This window comes from Camarhynchus parvulus, chromosome 1, assembly GCF_901933205.1.
Source record: "Camarhynchus parvulus chromosome 1, STF_HiC, whole genome shotgun sequence".
Lineage (NCBI taxonomy): Eukaryota > Metazoa > Chordata > Aves > Passeriformes > Thraupidae > Camarhynchus > Camarhynchus parvulus.
In genome coordinates, this window is record NC_044571.1 from 48,408,295 (window position 1) to 48,425,838 (window position 17,544).

The following is a 17,544-nucleotide window of genomic DNA, read 5'->3' on the forward strand; positions in this document are numbered from 1 at the left end:
CAAGCTGCTCCAACATAATGCTCATGGGGCCATTGGGTGCCCATTCCAAGCCAGCAGAAAGTGCCGGGGGAACCCAGGGATGGGACGAGAATAGTCCCTGTCCCTTTTCCGAGTCACTCTCCCCTTGGCAGCATGCCTGGGAAAGCATTGCGGACTAGCCCCAGGGCTGGGCGGCTCCGAGGCCACTCAGCTCTCACAGAAAACCGTGTCGGGGGTGCTTTTTATCCTGGCCGCCTTAGAGCTGTCCCCAGATTTTGGGGACAGAAGTGTTGGCGCTGATTGCCAGGAAAGCGGCACGGAGCCCATATGCCCTGCCCAGAGGGGGTCGTGGGGATGCTCCTGCCCCATCCCTTCCCACCAGGGTCTCGATCTCCACCTGCTCAGCCAGGATTACGGTCCCCAGCTCGGAAAAAAGGCCGGGCGAGGCCGAGGTGTCCCGTGTCCGTGGCCCGTGGGCTCGCTCCTCCCCGGTGCTGTCCTCCCCGGGCTCCCCCGCCCCACACAAGCCCTCAATGCGGTTTTTTCCCCACCTTCACTGTTAACAAAACGCGGTGATTAAGACTTGAAACCAACAAAGAGTTTTTCTTCCACCTTAACCTTGCACACAATCCTTTAACAAATTAATTAATCCTAATGAATTAACACTTCATTTATTTAAACGCGCTACAGTTCATGAATTAAATTTTCATGCAGTGATTAAAGGCTGTTAAAATATGCATGATTTCGTTAAAATTTTATAATAAATCAGGGCAATGTGTTACATGACAAGGCAACTACTTCCCAGCCCCTCGGAAGGTGCTTTGATTCGCGCGGGGGGGCGGGGGGAGCCGAGCGCTCCGCTCCCCGTTTGGGCAGCCGAGCGGGGCCCGGGGCGCGGTGAGACGCGGCTGGGACAGAGCCCTGTCCCCTCGGAGCGCCCTTCGTGCCTCTCGGGGGGCGGGAAGCTGCGTTTTCCGGCTGCCCCGCCGAAACGTGGCGACCATGCAGCGCGAGGGATCCTGGACGCGGGTGAAAGCCGGCAGCCGGTTTGCCCACGGAGCGGGGCTGCAAGGGAGCAGGGATGTTTCTGGGATGTTGTGCTGGAAGGGCTTCTCGGTGCGCTTTTTAATTCCTCCGCACCACTTGAAATAGAGAGCGAGAAACTTTACTACCAACAGGACCTCTCCCTAGCTGCTCCGGGCTCCTTCCTTTCCCGAAAGGGGACGTTGTGAACTACCTTGGGACTTAAATCACCATCAAGCGTTTCAATTTTTAATATGACAACATTCTACACTTTGGCTGCAAAAGCAATTGTTGTGGCTTGTACATCAGTAATTAGCAGGTCTTTGCTGATGTAAGGAAAGTCCTCATTAGGACAAGGAAATACTTTTTGTGCATTCACCCAAGGGTTGGTTGTGTTTTGTTGTGGGTTTTGTTTTTTTCTTCTGAAGGTTAATTTTGATCATTTAAAGGAAAAATGGCTTTTACTTTAAATGGGATATTGACTTTCTGTGAACTTCACCAAATAACACATGTACTGTAGGTTTTGTCTCAGTGCTCCCAGTGACACTCAGGGTAGGACAAATACCGCAACTGCAAAGTGTAAAGCTAACATTTGCTGAAATGAGAATATCCAGAGGGTTTAGAGTGAGCGGTGAGATCCACATCAGCTATTTTTTTGTCGGGATATATAGCGAACTGTGATCAGACGTTAATAGTTAATATCATAAGCTTTAGTATATTCATCTTTGGGGAATCCTAAAAAGAGAAATCAAATACAATGGGTTACAGTAATTAATTTATAAATCGTTTCACTGTGGGAATAAGGGGTTACTTTATTGCTTTCTCGAGATAGGCAGTTCAGTCAATTAAGGAATTCTGCCTATTTCTTGCATTTGAAGCCGGAGAAAACTACGGGAGACAAGTAAATGTGTATATATATATGCCTCCCTTGCTTTATTGAGTATCTCGGGCCATAAACGTAGGGCTACAGCTTGGTCGTGTCGCCAATGAACTCGCTCCGCAAAGCCTGCGAGTTTATTACCATCAGTATTCATGAGGCTGGGCGCACCCACGAGGAATAGAAACAACAGCGAACATTAAAATAAAATCTATTACCAGGCCCGCGCGATTCTGAGCCTGGCTCAAACCTTCTGCCCGGGGAGCTGGCAGTGTGTGGCGGGGACAGGGGGGGCACCGGGGGCTGGTGACAAGGGGTGCAGGTTCCCGGCGGGCCCCGGGGAGCCCCCTCGGGCAGCAGCCCCTGCGCTCGGTGCGGCCAAGCAAGCAGCACGGCAGCGCCGGGACCGGCTGCTGCAGCACCGCCGTAGCGGTGGTTACGGTCAGGCGGAATTTTTAGAGATGCTTTAAAAGTTAGCCTAAAGTTAGCTCTTGAGGAAAAAAAAATTAAAAAAAGTCCCAAGGACTGAGAAGAAAAGTCTTTCCTCCGGGACTTGATAAGTGACAGACCAAACGGTGCTCCACAAAAAAACCTTCTTGTCCTTCTTCTCCCCTCTCCTGAAAGATCAGACAGAGGGAAGACTTGGCTGCAACTCCCTAAGGAGGCATCTGCCCCCGGGGAGGCAGCGGGGAGCGGGCGGGGGCAGCAGCCGCCCCAGGAGCCGGCAGCAGCAGCAGCCGCCCGCCTCCTCCCCGGGGTCGGGAGGTTTCGCTCCCCCGCACGCCGCCACCCCCGTCCCTCGGGCGGCTGCCACCAGCGCGGTTTCAGTGATGGAGCGAGGAGTCCCTGACAGGGGGTGTGTCTCCAGCCGGGCGGGACTGCTTTCCCCCGAGGAGAATCCAGTAGGATGCATATGGCAAGCTGCAGAGACGGCGCGTCCACTCCCATCCCAGGGTTCAGAAGACACCTCGGAGATGGGATGCTCAGAACTCCTAAAGGTCCTCACCTCCTCAGCCTCCTGCTAGCGCTGGGGGTGGAGGTGGGAGAAAGGCTGAATTCTCTGCCTTTCTGGCCTTAAAAAATAAGCCAGTGAACAGAAGGCGTCGTTTTAAAAGTACTGGTGGGGGTTGATGTCCTCCAGCCAAGGAGAAGGTCTCGTCCAGCAGCACCTACCATAGCCATGGTATGTTCCCATACCTCTAGCGGCTGCCTGCCCTGGCTGTCTGCACTCCCCGCCTGCCCTCGCTGCCCCGAGCCAGCCCTGCCAGCCCAGAAGTTAAAGACCCGGGCGCAGAGGCAAGGCAAGTGCCCGGTGGTATGTGGGCAGGAAGGCAGGTCACCGCTTAGCCTGGAAACCCTCCACCCGGCCGCCTGTGCCACCGCTTGCACAATTTTCCCTTCTCTCAGCGTTTTCCTTCGGGAAACCTGATGAACTTGGTCTGACAGCATCCTGGAGAGTGGGGTTCGCCAGAGGCACACTGATAAGCGCCCATGCATCCCAAACGGAACAGCATCCCTCGCGTTCCTCCACGGGACGAGACGTGATCCCGATAATCCGCCTCCCTGCCCCGCCGAGCTCCGCCCGGGAGCACCACGGCTCTGGGCTGGGTCGGGAACGGCAGCCTGCTCAGCTCGGGCCTTGCTCCTGGAGCTGGGCACTTTTCAGCAGCTTTGGCGAAAAACCCTAATGTCCCCCAGTTCCTTACTCCCCATCCCTTTCCCAGGAGCCTTTTCCTTTACAATGGATAGTAGCTGAGAAGTGGCTAGAATAACTCATGGCTTAAAAAAAAAAAAGTCAATAAATACACATAAAGTATGGTTTGTGGATTCTGATACAATGATTTCGATAAATAAGGAGAGCCCAATCCCAGTTTCAAGTTCACCCCCTTCAGAGATGAAGTTGCATTTCGCTGCCCCAAGGGACACAGTAATGGATGGAGACCTGGCTCCCTCTCGCACAAGTAATTGGCAGACGTCCCCTCCTTTCTCCTGGACTGGCTAGGGAGCTAGGGAAAGGCTTATGAAGACAAATGTGTCTTCACTTGGGGTTGTGGTGTGTGCTGTTGTGTGCGCCTGTGTGTTTTCCTGCGCGACCTTTCGGCTGTGTTTATGCGCATAAATAAGAGGCGCTCAGGAGAAACGGAACAATTCCGATGCACTCCCAGGCTGTCTCATCCCTGATCCAAACACCCCGCTGCCTCTCCCCGCTGCCCGCTTGCCTGCAGCCCTGCTGAAACAAGCAAGGCAGCATCTGATCGGTCACCGAGGGACGGCTCCAGGGTGCCCCAAGGGACAGACAGGATTCACCTTGGGCCGCTCGCTAAGGATTCGAACTAATCTCAGAGGCCCGGTAGCAGATTGGCTCCTTACGTAGTTTTGCCTCAGGCTTCATAAGCAACTACAAGAAAAAATAGAATCTACTCTAAAACGGGACGGAAATCCCAAATCACTCATAATACCAACAGTGTCACTCCTCAGCTGTTTGATTCAAAGGCAAGAGTATTCTAAGGATAAACCACAGGAAAGGGAGGGAAAGAAGAGTAAGAAACAGAAAAGGATGGGAGGGAGAAGAGAGAAAGAGAGGGAGAAAGAGAGACAGATAAAGAGAGAAAAGAAAGAGAGAAAGAGAGAGAGAGAGAGAGAAAGAGAGAGAGAGAGAAAGAGAGAGAGAAAGAGAAAGAAGGAAAGAAAGAAGGAAAGAAAGAAGGAAAGAAAGAAGGAAAGAAAGAAAGAGTTGGTGATTGTTTTCTGCTTCAGGCCACGCCAGTGCAAGTTGGGTTTCCCACGGAGCAGGACTTGGGGCTGGGCAGCAGGAGGGAGATGCAGGAGGAGATGCAGGAGGAGATGCAGTCTCACGCACACGCACGCCCCGCGTGGGCGCAGCGGCTGTCACCCGCGGCGCCTGGCACAGCAATAGGTGCAATAAAACTACACGGGGTGGGGGAAAATTAAATTACAGGGAAAACAATAGCCTCCGAGTGTTTCAAACAAATGTCTGCCGCCACCCGTCTTCTCCAGGAGCCGATGTACAATTCGCGGCAGGAGCGGGGAGCGGCCGGAGGACGCCCCTTTCTCTGGCAGAGCTCAGCTGCTCCGAGGGGCAGCGCACCTTTGTGCTCCCGTGCCGAGGGCCGGGCCGGTTCCCTGCGCCGCTCCGACGGCAGGGCAGGGAAGGGGCGCCCAGTCCCGCATCCCGCCCATCCCCGCCCCATCGGGGCGCCCCGGGCCGCGCTGGCGGCCGCGCAGCGCGCACGTGTGGCAGCCACAGGTGCCGCAGCCGCCCGGTGCTCGGTGCCGCTCGCTATAAGAGTGGCCCCGCCGCCGCCGCCCCGGCGAGACGGGCGAGGGCTGCGGGAGATGCAACAAGGCGCGGGGAGGCAAGGACCGGGGGCGGCGGGAGGAAAAGGAGGAGGAGGAAGAGGAGGAGGAAAAGGAGGAGGAGGAGGAGGAGGAGGAGGAGGAGGAGGAGGAGGAGGAGGAGGAGGAGGAGGAGGAGGAGGAGGAGGAAGGGGGGGAGACAGCTGATGTCTGTCAAAGCCGGAGCCGCCGCGCTCTCGCGAGAGCCCGCCCGGCGGTAGCCACGGGATGCGGGGCTCAGGTGCGGGCAGAGCGCAGCGCAGCGCGCCCGGCGCCGGGCAGCGGCAGGCAGAGAACTGAGCCAGGGAGGGAGGGAGGGAGGGAGCGAGGGAGACGGCGGGGGCCGGAGGGAGCCTTGCCGCCCGCTCGCCTACCCAGCCCAGCCTCGACCACCGCGGCAGCAGCGGCGGCGGCGGGGGCAGGGTCCGCTGCGGCACCGCCGCCACCACCGGCTCCGCCACCGCCACCCGCCGCTGTCAGCGGCTTCCCCCGGCGGGAGGAGAGAGCCCGGAGAGCACTTTTCCTCCGACTTTAGGAGTGTTTGTGGATTTACATGCCAAGCCTTCAAGATGATGTCCATGAACAGCAAACAGCCTCATTTTGCCATGCATCCCACCCTACCTGAGCACAAATACCCCTCTCTACACTCCAGCTCGGAAGCAATAAGAAGAGCATGTCTACCAACTCCACCGGTAAGGGACAGACAGCTGCAGCTCTCTTCTTTCTTTCTCTCCCTTACAAGCACACACTTTTCTTTCTTTCTTTCTCTCTCTCTCTCTCTTTCTGTATACTGCATGTATGTGTATGTGCATTAATAAAAAAACCGCTGCGAGGCACATTTTGACAAGCGGCGCTTAATGTTTTTTTCATGTCTTCCTCTGCAATCATCTGAGCGCCTGTGATCTTTTTTGAAAGCGGTGTTCACACGAGTCTCCGACTTCATCCACTTTCTGTATTAATTTTTATGACTCGGCCTCTGAAAAGGAATGCGTTTTATGTGCTCTTGTGTTTGACACAATTCCCCAGCTGAGAGTTACAGATCCATTTCTTCTCTTCCTTTCTCTTCTCCTATCGTTCCATTTCCCCCCTTTTAATTTTTTAATTTATTTGTTCCTTTCATTCCTTCCTTCTCTCCTTTTCCGATTCCCCCTTGCCTCCTTACCTTTCTCCTCTTTGCTTCTTTTCCCGTTTTGCTCCCTCTCCTCGCTTCCTCCCCCTCCCATCCCCCATTATTCTACCCCATCCCCCTGTTTCTCCTCACTTCCCCGGGCTGTCGCCTGCTGTACCACGCTTCCCCCAATCCCTTGGCTCGATCCCATGCTTCCCTTACACGCTCATCCTCCTGCCGCCTTCCCGGCCGTCACCCTAACTTTGCCCACCTCTCTCTCCCCTCCCTCGACTTCCCCCCTCCTTTTCCACATCGCTCCCGCAACCCCACGCTGTCCCCCGCCCGTCCCCTTCCCCCTCCGCACTTTGCCCCCTCTCTGCCCCCTTGCCCTCCTCTCCCCGCACCCCGCTCTGTTTTGTGTCTCCTGCAGCTGCAGAGCAATATCTTCGCCAGCCTAGATGAGACCCTGCTGGCGCGGGCCGAGGCTCTGGCCGCCGTCGACATCGCCGTCTCGCAGGGCAAGAGCCACCCGTTCAAGCCCGACGCCACGTACCACACCATGAACAGCGTGCCCTGCACCTCCACCTCCACCGTGCCCCTGGCGCACCACCACCACCACCACCACCACCACCATCAGGCGCTGGAGCCCGGCGACCTCCTGGACCACATCACCTCCCCCTCCCTTGCGCTCATGCCCGGCGGAGGCGGCGGCGGAGGCGGCGGCGGCGGCGGCCACGACGGGGCGGGCGGCGGCGGCGGCGGGGCCGGCGGCGGCGGGGGCGGCGGCGGCAGCGGCGGGGGCGGCGGCGGCCTCATCTCCACGTCGGCCCACCCGCACTCGCACATGCACGGCCTGGGCCACCTCTCGCACCCGGCCGCCATGAACATGCCGTCGGGGCTGCCGCACCCGGGGCTGGTGGCCGCGCACCACGGCGCCGCGGGGCAGGTGGCCTCGGCGGCCGCCGTGGTGGGGGCGGCCGGCCTGGCCTCCATCTGCGACTCGGACACGGACCCGCGGGAGCTGGAGGCCTTCGCCGAGCGCTTCAAGCAGCGCCGCATCAAGCTGGGGGTGACCCAGGCCGACGTGGGCTCGGCGCTGGCCAACCTGAAGATCCCGGGCGTGGGCTCCCTCAGCCAGAGCACCATCTGCCGCTTCGAGTCCCTCACGCTGTCCCACAACAACATGATCGCCCTCAAGCCCATCCTGCAGGCCTGGCTGGAGGAGGCCGAGGGCGCCCAGCGGGAAAAAATGAACAAGCCCGAGCTCTTCAATGGGGGCGAAAAGAAGCGCAAGCGGACTTCCATCGCCGCCCCGGAGAAGCGCTCGCTGGAGGCGTACTTCGCCGTCCAGCCCCGGCCCTCCTCCGAGAAGATCGCCGCCATCGCCGAGAAATTGGACCTCAAAAAGAACGTGGTGCGGGTTTGGTTTTGCAACCAGAGACAGAAGCAGAAACGGATGAAATTTTCCGCCACCTACTAGGGGCGGGCGGGAGGGGCGGCCCCGGCATCGGGGGCACCGGGGGGGCCGGGCCGGGGCCGCGGGGGACGCCCACGCACCGCCACCGTCGCCTGAGACGCCGTGGGAGGCTCCTGGGGACCAAGGGACGATGTAGAAATTAAACGCGAACTACTCGGGGAGGGGGGGCGAGAGTGTGGGGGGTGCGCTATCAATTATTAAAACAAAAAAGACACCGGGACACCAACGAGAAGAAGGAGGAGAGAGGAGGTAAAAACGCTCTAGAAGCCCAGGGGGGTCACTTCTGCGGCCCTCTCCCCTCTCTGCCCCCCAGCGCCCCGACAGAAAGCGGGAGAAAGAGCAACTTAAAGCGTAAACACACACAGACACACACCAATAAATACCGTGACAGCAACAGCCACAAACCGAGAAACCTAAGTCACAACTTTCCGAAGGAAAACAAAACCAACCAACAAACCCGGAAGGCGAAACTGTTGGTGATGATGATGCTACGTTTGGTTTGGGTCTCTTTTCATTACTTTCTGCTTTTTTTTCTTTACCCTGGCTTAGTAATGAATGAGGACAGCGGTGGTTTGGCGCGGGGGAACTTTTTCTTTAGTTGGCTTGGGTTTGGGTTTTTTGTTTGTTTGTTTTGATCTTTATTTTTCTTTGGGCTTTTTTTTTTCCCGTTGTTTTTTATTTTCCTTCGAACGCGGTTTTGCGCGAGGCTTTGGCGATGGGTCTTGTCTGTGCCGGGGGAGCGGTGAGAGCGGGGCAAGGGCCGGGAGCGGGGGAGCGGACCCCCGAGGCTAAGGAGCAGTCCCTTTCCTCTCCGTTGTTGCCTCAATAATCCTAGCTAGCTCAAGGAATACAAGGGAAAAAAAGTTACTCCACAACCCCTTTGTCTCTTCTCCCTCGCCTGCGTGGTTTGCGTTTCCAGCTGTGTCCAAAGACGGGTCCCTCTCTCTGCAGAGATGCATCTGGAGGCAGATGCCAAACCTGCCAGAGCGGGGATGCTCTCCAAAAGATTATGTTCAGACTCATTAAGGCTCATGGTTAACTATGTTCTTTCTGCTCCCTCCCTCCCCGCTGCTCCCAACCGCATGCCCCCCGGCATCCCCACCAAATCTGCTGGATTTAGGTTAAGGTCCCCCCTTGGTTTCCTCCAAGGGCTGGAGGTTATTGCACCCGGTAGGCAAAAGAAATCACCGGTGATGGGTTTGGAATGACATTTGTTTCTGAGGGATGTGCATGTTGGGAACAAACACACGACAAAAAAACCTCTTGGGCTTAAAAGTCGTTTATTGTGTATCATAAACGCTACGTGGAGGAAGGCTTTTGGAAGGAGTGTGTGGGGTTCAATTTGCACTATCGCAGTCTCCTGGATTGGAAGCGATGATGTTATTCTGTAATAACCATGCCGGTATTGCTAATAATCGTTACATGTCTCACGGAATGAAAACAAACAAAATTATCAGGGCTTGTTAGGTAAAAAAGAGGGTGATGTTCAGAAGCCATCTCTGACTCTGTCTCTTGCCGAGAGACTGCTGAGGCTTTCTAATAAAAAAAGAATTTCTGAAAAGAGAATACCATTCCGTTTAAATCAAAACAATCAATAGACTGAAATTATGCATGACATGATCTGAAAAAAATTTAAAAAGAAAAAAAAAGAAGAAAAAAGAAAAGGAAAAGAAAAGAAAAGAGGGGGGAAAAGGCATAGAAAGATCCGTGATAAAGTCTCGATATTATTTATTTATTTATCTATTTATTTATCTATTTATTTTATTAATATTATTATTATTATTTTGTGTATCATTGTTTGCAGCGCAAACATTCTATGCATTTTGAAACTGAGCACTAAATAGACTAGCTTCTGGTAGAATCTTTTGTGGATGGTGTAATTTCACAGTTTAACTGCCTGTTTTCACCGAAAACACAAACGTTCTTGTCACGTTCTTGTATTTAGATTTAAAAGAGGGGGAAAAAAAAGAAAAAAAAAGATAAGAAAGACGATTGTAAATATTTTCTTTAATGCACAAAACAACAACAACAACAACAAAAGGTTACAAACTGCAACCACGTGTGGATCCTGAAATGTCTCACTGAATAATCTACCTGTCCATGTATGTTTGCTGAGCTTTCTCCTTGGTTGTGTCTTTAGTCTATTTAATTTCTATCAGAAATATTTCTGTACGCCAAAATACAACAGGGAGATGTGTCCCAGCATACTTACAAATAAAACAAACGTAAAAACAGAATAGTTATTATTACCATTATTGGGTGCATTTAAAAAAAAGAAAAATATTTCCACGGCTGGTAAATTCAAGGTATGGCCGTTAGACGATAAGACTAATTCTACCAAAAAGAAAATAGTGAGAGATGTATTTTTCTGCTAAATCCAGAAATCATTACTTTGAGATAGCTCTTATGTGAAAATCGGTGCTCTGAATAAAATTAACTATATATTAGCTGCGTGTGTTTCTTGAAGTTTATTCTATAACTGCAGAATATAAATCAAAGTAAAATTTTAAGAAGGACTTCTGAAGTATTTCTTTTCAGTGTGCTGGAAAGGATTATGCACCTACAAAATATGTATAAAGAAGAAAAGCTTGGGTGGTTTCAGGTTTATATGTTGTTCTGACTGGCCTAATTGCACTTAATTATGTATCAAGATACTTTATTTTTATTTTGGGTTAATAAATATGAAAATCCTAAACTGATCTCTCCTTATGTTGTGAATGCAATTGTTCATTAGGAACGTATAGGATGCCACCTACTGCTTCAAGTGATCAAAGAACCTCTTTCTATTTTCTGATGACCTGTGACTAGATCAGATGCCAAATGTAAAAAGTTACTTAATAGCTGGGATTATTTCTTCTGTAGACATATTTTAGCCAAATCTTTTTAATTTTGCCGGTAAATCTGTGAACCAAGACACGTGATGTTCAGAAAAGAATAATACGTTTAAAAAAGCTGTGATTTTAAACAACTGTTGATGTTAAAAAATAAGCACTAAAGGTATTTTTAAAAAAACCCATAGATCTCGTCCACCGGAAATTGACTTGTTTCTGTTGTTATTAACTTGAAATGTCATCAGAATTTTTAATAAATGCATTTGTAAAAATATTATTTTATAGAAAAGTATTACCGGATATCATTTTTTGGAGAGTCAGGAATGAACAAATAAAAATAATTACAAATGCCGGGTTTTCTTTTTCATCTGCCCCAAATGATTGAAATGTTGAAAGCGATACCACATTTGTATCATTCAGTAATGACCGATGTATGTATTGAAAAGTTGAGGAGTTTGTTTTGTAATAAGTACAATCCTTATCGACTACAAAGGGGAAAAAAAAGTATGTTAATAAAACAGATGGTGAAACTAAAAGCTTTGCAGAGTTTCCTATTTTTCATGGTAGGAAACTGTGCAAAACCGAAAACGTCCCGCTTTCTGTCAGATGAATCTGAATAGTTCACAGAGCCACAAAATTCTCGTGAGGCTTTTTTAATAAATCCCTCGAAAGAAAGAAAGAAAGAAAGAAAGAAAGAAAGAAAGAAAGAAAGAAAGAAAGAAAGAAAGAAAGAAAGAAAGAGAAAGTTAGTTTAGAAGGTTTAACCTAAGGACTAATAAAACTTTTGTATCCGAGGAAAAAAGTAAGATAAAAGACGAAGAGGCAGAACATGTGTTCGCATTCATTCCCCAGCAGTGCGCAGCTTCTCGCATAGAGAAGGGCCATTTGTGGCCAAAAAATGTAGAAATCCCCCCCCACTGCCCATGTGCCAGGGGCCGAGGCCGCTGCCGGGCGGCGGCTCTGACGACTCCTGCTCTCCAGCCTGCGCCCCTTGCCGATGAGCGTTCCGCTGCTGTCATCCCTTGAACGGCCTTTTTCTCCACAGCCGAGGTATCTCGCCGCTCTCCTAGTGTTTCCTAGTGTGATTTTCCAGTCCTAGGTCTACTAGACGCGGTTTGGCTCCCGGAATTTCTGCCTAACACTTGCTCTCCGCCTGCTTTCAACTTAGATTAGGCCATCATAAGTGAGTAACAGACACCCACTGCCACGGTCGTATTGATTTTTACTCTCCTGTGATATTAAGACTAATTCGGTCCTGGTTCAACAAGTAAAAAGGCTTCCCAGAAGGAGAATGAAGTGTCCTACAGCACTGACTTTATGGTTTATGTGCCTCCCTCCCCGCCTCCCTGTGTTACCCCTTTCCTCCGAAGAGAAATAGATTTGTCGAAAGATAATTATTTTAACTCTGACGGACTCGAGCGCATAAAGCTTGATAGCGCCGGTGGTGCCCTGTGTTATTCTGGCATTTCCCAAACGATTTTAAATCCCTCCAGTTATTTATATCTCGCTTTTCAGCCGGCTCTATTTTTTTTTTTTTTTTAGCTTTATTATATTTACCTGCTGATTCCAAAGCGGAGGCAAGCCTAATTGATTTTTAAAAGATCAGCAGCAGAATTCTAATCCGCTTGGGAACCTGTTTCCACCTGCCAGACGAGGGTCTGATTATGGGTAATTATGTTATTTAAGAGTTGATAAAATAGCGGGGCCCGGCGCTGCCCGGTTCCCTTCCTTGCGCAGCCGGGGCGCGGAGGGGACCCGCGCGGGGAGCGCCGGGCGCGGCGGGGCCGCCGCCATCACGTGCGCCGCTGCAAACACAATTACGGGGCCGCCGTTAATAATTCATGGGCTGAGATTTAGAAAATTAATAAAATGAATTATAACAAGAGGCTAATTAAAAACTTTAGTAATTGTTGTCAAGACAGCTTGATGGGAGGCGTGCTGCACGACGCTTCCCCCCCTCCTCCCCTTCCCTTCGTTCCCCGTTCCGCTTTTGGGAGGCTTTTTCTTTTTCCTCCTTTGCGACCCCTTCGCACCTGAAGGAGGCTCGGTTTGGGAGAAAAGCAGTGGATGAATATATAGGTCAGCTGAATATACAGGTCCCAGAGATGAGACCGAGGTGGTAAAACTGCAAGCAAGTCTCTTCGCATCGTAGCAAGACAGATAGGCAGGCGGCGGGTGGGTGGGTGCGTGGATGGATGAATGAAACCCAGGGCTCAAAAGTTAATTTAAAATAAGATGTCACATATAAATCTTTGAAGAAGCAGTCGTGGCAGAAGGAGGGCCCGCACCGGAGGGCCCAGCAGCGCCAGCAGGGCGGGCAGCGCCCGCGGGCACGGGCGCGCACTTTCCGCCTTCTCTTCCTCACCAGCGAGGGCAGCGGCGGGCGGTGGGGGGCCCCTACCGCGCCTGCTGCTCCGCGGGGGGCGGAGGCGCCGCGGGATGCTCGCCCTCCCCCGCCGAGAGCCTTTCCGCCTGCTGGTTTGAGACGCAACTTTGAGGCGGACTGAGCGCGGTGCTCCCGCGGGCAGAGGGGCCCGGGAGCCCGGTCCCTGCGCGGGTGCGGGTTTATGGCCGTGTCACCAGCCAAGCCCTGCTCCGGAGCTCGCCGTGGCTGGTCGTCCAGGGACAGCTGCACGTGCAAAATCTGCTTCCCAAATTGGAGTCACAGCCCCTCTGGGAAAGCAGACGTCCTCCTTTGAACTGCTTTTTAACTCCTTCAGTCTGCTTACCTAAGTGTACCAAAGCATCTCTAACTCTGGGGGAAAAGGGGTTAAACACTTCTTTTTGTTTTAATATAAAATTAAAATTTATCAGACAGTCGGGGGGTAGGGAAAATTACTTTTAAAAAATGATATCTTAAGACGTTAATCACTCTAAACGGTTTTATACAAAAATTAATAGTTTTAAAAAGACACTCGGCCCTGGTACGTTGAAGATAAATTGTAACTTCTCACTGATTTCCACAAGCGAGCCATAAAAGACTCCGAAGTGCCTCGCAGGGCGAGAACGCCGAGCGATCCTGCCCCTCGCACGGCTGCAGCGCGGGGCGGGTCCCGGTGCGGGGACAAACCGCCCCGAGCCCGGGTCCGGCAGCGGCAGCAGACAGACGGCTCATGCTGCAAACACCGGCGTGCGGAGAGGGCTTTTCACCCCCTGTCCGCGTGGAAGAAAAAAATTTAAAATTGTGAGGCAGAGCTAAAAGATGTAAGATCTGTGTGTATGCTTTTGGTTTGATTGTCTTTTTTTTTTTTTTTTCGTTGTTCCTTTTTTACTTTATTTTAAAAAGGATGCTCCTTGACAAGAAGATAGTATGTCAACGTGAACACACCTTTTTGGGGGCTGCACGGAAAGGAGACGAGGCATCAATATACATAACTTAGCCCTTGATTATGGTCATTATATAAACCGAATTACTAACAAAAGTTTGTTTGGTAACTAATTATAGTTCACTAAATCTCTGCCTCTCTTCACTTCAGCATAATGTATACAAACTTTTGTACACGCGGATCAGAATAAAACAAAGTGTTGACAGCATCCAGCAGTGGAAATTCACTTACACAAGACTTTTTTTTCACTGAAGTGTTGACAATAAACATTTAATGAAGGCAGAGACTTGGATGTCTCCAGACAGTGTCAGAATACTTTAAACAGACCATTAGCATGGCTTCTTCTACTTCAAACAGAGCACACTATACCATAACATTATAAAAATACAAAGTATGAAACAAATAATCTGTTTATACAGATATTTTAAGCTGTTTTCACCAGCTCTGACATCCCCTGTATTTAGTAACAGAAACTTACTCATTTCAGATTACTCGCGCTTAAAAAATGTTAAATACAGTTAATGCAATATTAATCGCCCTTTGGTGATATAAAATGCAATATTTTCAGGCAGCTATTGAGCTTTTCTAGAGGAAGAGCTGATGAAAACAGTCACAGCTGAATAGTGGAGAGAAAAAAGCTCTGTATTTATTGCTTTTGTTTGGCTTTTGGCTACAGAGACAGGAACATTCTAATGGGGTAAGGACATTTATTTTATCTGCAATCTATTGCTGCTAGAGCAGGAGTGGCAGATGGGGTTTGGTGTTATATTCGCAGAGTAATTTAGAGCAAATCCTAATAACTAATAATGATTTATGTTAATTTCAATCACTTATGTGACTTTATTAAAGCACTGCTGTAAGAGGAATAGAAGGGGAGGGGGGAAGAGGAGATACTGGAGGGAGACAAGCTGTGTCTGTCTGAAACCGAACCGCGTGCTTGAAAGGTTGCTGTGGTGGGCTACAGCGAAATTTCTGACGCGAGCAAGCAGGTTTTGCTTTTGAGACTCTCTATTGCCGGCGCTAATTTCTATTTAAAAAAGCCCCGTGTAGAAACCCCGGCCACCGACGAGAGGCAAAGCAGAATAGAGAGGGAGCAAGAGAAGAAGAGAGCGTGCGAGGGAGACTCGTGTTATGCAAAATGTATTGATTGTGTGTGAGGAATCTGCGATGCTGATGTGCTGGGCTCCCGAAAGAATAGAGGGGGCTACTGGCGAAATAGCTAAGAAAGCCCCAAATGTGCATACAGGATACAAAACTTTTATTCTGGGCTGCTTCAGCGTGGTGGAGATCTACAGTTCTCTACTCACGTTGCATCGGCTTTACTCCTCACCGAAAATCTCTAGGAGGCTTTACTCACGGGATTTTGTATTCTTATTAGAGGAAAAGAAAATAATCATAATAAAAAAGCAGCTACGGCAATGACCCTTTCATATTTTCCCCCATAACCTTCAGTTTCATTAGCAGCTGCTAACACTGAAATGTGCGCACACATAAACACAGAGGCACACGTCGCCGTATGTGCATTGAAAGAGGAGATATTGGTGAAAGCCAGGAAATCTCAGAACAGCTAGCGCTGCTCTGCGTAGGGTCTGTTTGATGTAAGAGAGAGGAGTACTTACAGGATTTTGAAAGGGGGGGGTGCTCTTCGCTTCTGGCAATTTACTTTCCCAGGTACCTTTATGCGCTTTTCTGCCTTAAGGCATACAGTCTGAAAGTAAAACAACATCAAAGCTCCTTATTAACACTATTTTACTGAAATCAGAAGATGAAGCTACCTGAAACGTTTAATCTGGTATTAGCATTTATTTCCCAACTAAACAGCCAGAACAAATTTAAAAAGAGTTGGGACAGCTATCTACAAGGCAGAGTGCAGGGGGTGATGTATGTTTCTGTCAGAACCCTCGAAATGTATCAAACAAACCTCAGGTTTTGCTGCATTCTAAGCCACTTTTTGTGTAATATAATTCCTCCTTCCAAACGCCACGGCTGGGAATAACCTCTCTCCCACACAGCCAGGTGCATTAGGTGCGAGTTCCCTAACTTTCGGATCACTGGCAGGAAAGTCTTTTCTGCACTGCGAGATGGCACTGCATTGTATATGCGACCAGATTCCACAGAAGGCCATTTTTGTGTACTCTGTGATAAAGGACTTATATACATAGCAACATATTTATTTCATCTAGAATAAAAAAAAAAAAGAAAAAAAGAAAAGAGGGAGAGGGAGAAAATCCTAGCTTATGTATAAGGAGTAATGCCGATGTTGCTTTCCTCTTCTTCGTTTGAAAGCGGCGCAGGACTTTAAAATCCTTCTGGGCGGGCACGCCTGCTTTTTGAACTCCAGCACGGCGGAGACGCCGCGGGCGGGCTGCGCGCAGGCGGAGCGGGGGCAGCGCACAGGCGGAGCGGGGGCAGCGCACAGGCGGAGCGGGGGCTGCGCGCAGGCGGAGCGGCGGGCGGAGCGGAGTTTCAGCACCAAGGAGAGCTCCGGCGGGCCCCGGCAGGCGGCGCGGGGCGAGGGGAGGCTGTCTGTCTGTCTGTCTGCCTGCCTGGCTCTCCCTCTGTCCGTCTGCGGCTGCACAGAAGCCTGTAATATGTTAATAGCCGTAGGGTATGCCCGAGGTGCCATCTCAAGCTGCTTCGCACACCATATGTCAGGCCGTTAGCCACATGGATCTATTAATCAAAGGGGGAGAGAGGAGAGGGGAGAGGCAGGGAAGGGGGGAAGGGAGCTTTTCATACCCCACCCTGTGTTGCTGTACACTCTCTCCTTTCATTTCTCCCAGATATAAAGACCAGGAGTACCTCGAATAGGCAGCTGTAATTCTCTTTTGATCTGCTCTTTTATAGCCTTGGTGTAACCAGCTCGGGTTAGTGGATAGCGATTTTTGAGGGAGGAAGGGAGGATGCTCGCGTTTCCCTCGGCAAAGGATTTGGTTTTAAAGTGCTGCTCAACTTGTGTGACAAAGGGGGTCTCTGTCCACCCCTTCAGCCATCTCCTTGCAGAGGGTGTGTCTGAGGAGAAGGCTTTTTCTAGCGAATCAAGCATCGTCTCCCCCGCAGGCAGCCAGAGCTCTGGCCATCCTCACTGCTTTTATATCTGCCCTATTGCCTATTGCCTCACATAATTTCTTCAAGGAAGGTTTGTCCCACGTGAGATCTCCACGAAAGGGTTGGATCCACAAAATTACGGGGAGAAGGAGAAGAAGTAGTCTGTATAGAAGAGTGCTGTAAAAGCTCTTGTGTATGTGAATTTTTCATGCAGCCCTCAATGGCCCCACAAAAAATTCTGCCTTTCAGGCTCAGCACCCGAGAAGATGCATGGGCTCTCAGATCTGGTTTCTACTTTTGTTTGGAGGATAGGGTTTTGGGGGGACTTTGTCTTCAGGGTTAGAATGATCACGCTCGCACGGGTTCCTCCTGGACCTTGTCTGCTAGTCCGTAGGTGACGCGTGGGGGCACAGCCCCTGCAATTGACACTTCCGACCTAATTCCGAGGCCACCGGATTTTTTTTTTTTCCTTTCACGGTGACCGAGAGGGACCATGAAAGAGACTGACCTTTCGTTCA

General features: G+C 50.7%; 1 protein-coding gene across 1 annotated transcript; it reads left to right on the forward strand.

The window, feature by feature from the left end:
* The first annotated feature begins 5,595 nt into the window (after window positions 1-5,595).
* POU4F1 (POU class 4 homeobox 1) lies at window positions 5,596-7,824 on the forward strand. Its single transcript, XM_030952687.1, has 2 exons — window positions 5,596-5,928; window positions 6,775-7,824. The coding sequence occupies exons 1-2, from the start codon at window positions 5,806-5,808 to the stop codon at window positions 7,822-7,824; spliced, it is 1,173 nt and encodes a 390-aa protein (XP_030808547.1). The 5' UTR covers window positions 5,596-5,805.
* Window positions 7,825-17,544: the final 9,720 nt, after the last annotated feature.